Below are 4,692 nucleotides of genomic sequence, written 5' to 3'. Positions count from 1 at the left end.
AGACCAGCAGCCTATGAGCCTACATCCAGGAGGACATAGAGGCCGGAGAGTTGCAGACCTAGCTCAGCAAGGTGCTGCCCACCTAGGCTGATCGACAGGCAGTAAGGTGGAGAGGATCACTCTAGACAGAGAGTGTACATTTGCTCAAGGTGGAGCACGTGGGCTCAAAGGTCTAGAAGTGCTTGACATCTAGTAGGAGAACCTTTTGGTATTGTATCCTGTCCTACTTTGTGGACAGACGGAAATATAAAGAGTTGCTTCTATATTTGTTTCTGAGCATTGTCTATTTACTGGCTTGCACATCTATGCACATAAATTTAAGAAGTTTGTGATTCCACACCCCACACGCACAGTGTGAGCTCCTGGGCGTTACTATCAGTCTTCCGCTGTGGGTACCCTCTGTTCAGTCATTTATAACACTTCTATAGATCCACTTTGTCCCAATTGTCTTCCTCTTGTTGCTTTGTCTCAAGCACCAAATCCCATGTTGGTTTTTCCCAATGGCTTTCATTGCTGCCCGCCACTCTGGAACATATTTTGCTTCATCAGAGGTTCTAGTTCCATGCATAATTTACCATGGTGGTCTTCTGCAATTGACGAGACCTGTTCTCCACCTCCGAACTACTCTCAAGGATCCCCTCTAACTGGTATAGGGCCTTCAGATACAAGAGAGGTACACTTGTCTTCTTTGCAGGAATCTTCCTCTTCAGCAGCTCTAGTTCTGGCCTCTGACTCAAGTCTTCATTCTTTGAATTGCTGCCACCTCCTTCACTTTTACCATCAGCTTGGGCAGCAGAGGGGGTAATGGTGAAGTTCAGGCTCTCCTACAAGCTCACGTTTCTACTGAAAAACACCTTTTCATTCCTCGTTGTAAAACTGGTGAACTTTGGAGTCTTCATTGTTTTACTTGTCAAAAGCTTCAGACTTCTTTGATAAACAATAAACCCAAGCCATTCCACTGAAATTATCAATGAAGGAAGAATTCTGACCGAGATAGTCAATGAAGTAAAGGAAAAATTCTTACCAAGATAGTGATCTTGTAGGCATGTGCCCACAAAAGTTTGAGTGAACTAACTCCAATGGCTCTATGGCCCCATTCATGGCCTCCAACACGAACAAATCCCGGTGTTGCTTGCTCTCCATAATCCATTCAAGATTTTGCAAACTTCTTGTCGACTAGTCCATCCACCGTAGCATCGCCTCCAGAGTATAGCATCCAACAACACTTACAATTATTATATACAGTCCTCCTAAAAACACGATTAACCATCTTGTGTGTGATCACCTCTTAGTCATCAAAGACGTCCGTCATCCTGGTATTAGCCAATTAAGTAAATTCTTACACAAATCAAGTAATGTGTAAGACATTTGCTAGTACCTTGTCCTCTTCCGTGCTGGTTGTGGGGTCTACTGTCCTTCTTTCAGCAATCCTTTGCAAAGTGTCCCGACTTTGACAATACAAGCATTTCTTCTTTTTCTTATTGCACTTATGGACTTACCCCCTCTAGAATCCTCCCCACCCTCGGACTTACCCTTTACAGCCTTGCCATATCATTTTCCTTCAGTAGGCCTTAAGTCCAGATCCTTTGTAATTCTTTCCCCGCGCCTCCTCCTACACAAGCAATGGCACAAGCTCCTCAAAGGTTACAAGCTTTGTGCGCTATCTTGTGGTCATGGTTGTTATGAACCAATGAAGCATGCCAAGCACAAGCGTGACCATTTGGGATGATTCCATCTTCTGACCAACCGCTGAAAACTATCAGCCTTGTCAAACAGTTTACCCCTCGAACCAACTACGCTAAAGCAACATGCATCTATAGAGACCCAAACCACCAACGCCACATAGGCACCCTTTCCCCATCACATTCTATCTTGCTAAATCTAGGACTCACTATATAGACCCATGTCGCATCTGTTTCGTTAAATATCCCTAGATGATTATATCAGCTACCAATTCTCAATGAAAAATGCAGGCTTTACTTTCTCTTTGTTTAGGAGATAAAATATGGATGTTCTAGTTTGCAAAGATGTACTTGAATTCTTATCCAGATAATATTCTGGAAATAATAATGTCACATTCACAACACTTCGGTAAGTATATTGTCCGAGTGCCTCTATTCAGAAGTAGATCATGGAGCGCAATCTGACAGTTAATTAGAATAAGAATTCGCAACAATTCCATAATAATGAGCCTCTTTGCGGCTGCTTTGACCATCAATTTGAAGCCGAGTGGAAAACTTGTATAGCTTCCGTAGTAAAGGTGTCGGGTATCGAACTCTTCTCAAACGCGTACATTGATAGCGAGCTTCAAGCTGATCTGGGAAATAGAGGCTTGAAGAAAGACAGCTCCGTTACTACCGTGTGCCATTCTTAGAGTTGGTATATCACAGTTTGCTGGTTGGAGACGGCCGAGATGCGCCCAAGAATTTCGTATGCCGCCCTTGAGCTACAACTTTGCCTGTTGCCTTTCGTTTTATGTCAACGGATACGACCGCAAGGTTCCGCCCGACTCTCAAAACCTTTGCTTCGATTTCCACTTCTTCCTGGAAACGAAAAGACGCCCAAAATTAAACATCTATACTCGTGAATTTACAGGACACGGTATCCAAAAAAGAAACTAACCTCCGCGGGCGCTTCTGCCATGTATGAAACATTAATTTCAACAGAAACCCCGGTGTGCGTGACTCCGGTGGAGAATATTGCGGCCGATCCGATGATATCTACGAGCGAGACAATAGCTCCGCCGTGAAGCCTGCCACCTCCATTCTACACAGAACGCGGGGGTCAAGAGGATCCAAAACAAATTGCGAGCAGTCCAAAGACGCAAAAGAGGAGGAGAAGGGGAAGAAATACCGATATCTTACACAGAGGCGGTGAGGGACACGAAAGGAGCAGATGACTCGACCGTTCTCTGCGTGGTCGACGACGATGCCATGGGAGATGAGGGAGTCATAGAAGCCGTGACCAGCGAGGTGGATAGAAGGGGGGGAACGGGAGCCAAATTGTTGGAGCCATTCAACGGCGATGGAGAGGAAGGATTGCTGCTGAGGAGTGAGGGGAGGATGAGGGGAAGAGGGCTGTTGAGGGGGAAGATGAGAAGCCATAGCTCTGGTCGAGGATGAAGCTGCTCAAGCTAAACAGCTTGGTGAACTTTTGTTTTACACAAAAGTTCCTTTTTTCTTTTTTTTTTTTGGCCTCATCACATCACATCACACTTTACAAGTGAAAAACATTTTGTTGTTGTTCTTGGCCCAACAAGCACTCGCCACGTGGCGTCCACACGTTGGGAGCCCTTGCGCTCCACAGTGCTCCCGGGCCTAGCCAACCATTGCTTGCCACGCATACACTTCTTGTTTTGGGCTGCCGCCCTTCCCTCCGCTTGTTTGCATGAATGAGCTCCGTCTTGTAAGGTTTGCCTTTGCTTGGTTGAGAGCTTCTTTTGCATTGTGCGACCCATATCGGCATGGCCAATGTTTGTGCAGTGTGGCGACATACACCCATTCCTCAAGTCTGCAAACGGGATAGGTATGGGTGCGCTTGTTTGCACATGGGGGAGCCCCGTCTTCTAAGCTCTGTGTCTGTTTGGTTGAGAGCTTTCTCTGCATTGTCCAACCCGTATCGACATGGCCCATGTGCAGTGATTGCTTTGCCCTACAACCGTACAAACAAGATGGGTATGGGCGACATGCACCGTGTCCTCAAGTCTGCAATCGGGATCAGTATGGAAAAATTGTGCATCTACTATTTTGGTGCTCATTACTTACCTTGTCCGACATGCCATGCTTGTCTCGGTACAAGATGTTGCCAACCTCTTCAAGTAGCGCAATTTGTCTGTATGCTCGGAGTGTTTTGCAACCTCTTCGTGATCATGGGTGGCGGTTATGAAGAGCAACAGGTGTCCAGGAGTTTAATGGACACTAGCAGTGGACAGTTTGAAAAGGGTAGACACTGAGACTAGGTTTTCAGCTTCCAAATTTCATTTTCTTTATCAGTTCTTATTTCGATCTTTATGATGCTAATTTTCAATCTTCAACTTCCTCGCTTTGTTTATGCTCTAATTCTTTGATTGTTTGCAAACATGATGAGTATGGATGAGCCCCGCCCAGGGTGTGCTGAAGCAGCTACCCCGCGCTATCGTGGTGTGATTCTGCGATTTGTTTTGTCTGAAGGAAAAATCGTACTATTGGTTCGTTGTTTTGTTTTGTTGACTTGTGAACGAAAACTCGCACAACAAAGACCCACCATTGGCCGCTGGAAAGGAGAAAACAAAGATTGTGGAGAGAGCAGGTGGATCATCTAACAGTAAAATCGAAGGTGACCTGTCTATATCTCGATTGCTAGCTGTAAGATCGTCATTAAGGCGTAGATCAAAACATTAGTTCTCTGCTAAGCACATACAGTTTCCACCTTCTCTGGCCTAGCACTTCATCCTGGCCACCTTTGCCTTGAGTTCATTTTCTCTATGCATGGCTTGAAGGGTGGAGAGAGTGAGTGGTTTGTAGTATCTTTATAATTTGCTCCCATTTACGTAGCCATCCATTTTTGTTCCATCCAGGGTGGCTATTTGGCACGACCCCTGGGGAGTGATCTCAACTATGCGGTAAGGACCCATACCTCGGTACTTAAGCTTATGTTTGGTATTGCAGACACTGTATAGGAGTGCCAAATCTCCTTCTACCAAGTCCTTCTTGA

At 45.5% G+C, this 4,692-nt stretch overlaps 1 protein-coding gene across 1 annotated transcript; it reads right to left on the bottom strand.

Annotated features, from left to right (window-relative positions):
* Positions 1-1,976: 1,976 nt before the first annotated feature.
* LOC147895018 (uncharacterized) lies at positions 1,977-3,129 on the bottom strand. The gene is made up of 3 exons (XM_087383913.1): positions 2,865-3,129; positions 2,623-2,766; positions 1,977-2,543 (listed from the first exon to the last, which is right to left on the bottom strand). The coding sequence occupies exons 1-3, from the start codon at positions 3,102-3,104 to the stop codon at positions 2,385-2,387; spliced, it is 543 nt and encodes a 180-aa protein (XP_087240039.1). The 5' UTR covers positions 3,105-3,129; the 3' UTR covers positions 1,977-2,384.
* Positions 3,130-4,692: the final 1,563 nt, after the last annotated feature.

The sequence above is a fragment of the Dipteris shenzhenensis genome, chromosome 13, assembly GCF_047967505.1.
Source record: "Dipteris shenzhenensis isolate YYH24624 ecotype China chromosome 13, Dip_SZ_1.0, whole genome shotgun sequence".
NCBI lineage: Eukaryota > Viridiplantae > Streptophyta > Polypodiopsida > Gleicheniales > Dipteridaceae > Dipteris > Dipteris shenzhenensis.
The sequence above is the reverse complement of the archived record's forward strand: the minus strand, read 5'-3'. Positions and strand labels throughout refer to the sequence as shown.

Excerpts from the sequence above, each read along its gene's own strand:
- LOC147895018 (XM_087383913.1), bottom strand. The coding sequence starts at position 3,104 with ATGGCTTCTCATCTTCCCCCTCAACAGCCCTCTTCCCCTCATCCTCCC. Across the intron at positions 2,767-2,864 it reads GTGTCCCTCACCGCCTCTGT|AATGGAGGTGGCAGGCTTCA; the intron begins GTAAGATATCGG and ends CGTTCTGTGTAG. Across the intron at positions 2,544-2,622 it reads TGGCAGAAGCGCCCGCGGAG|GAAGAAGTGGAAATCGAAGC; the intron begins GTTAGTTTCTTT and ends TTTCGTTTCCAG.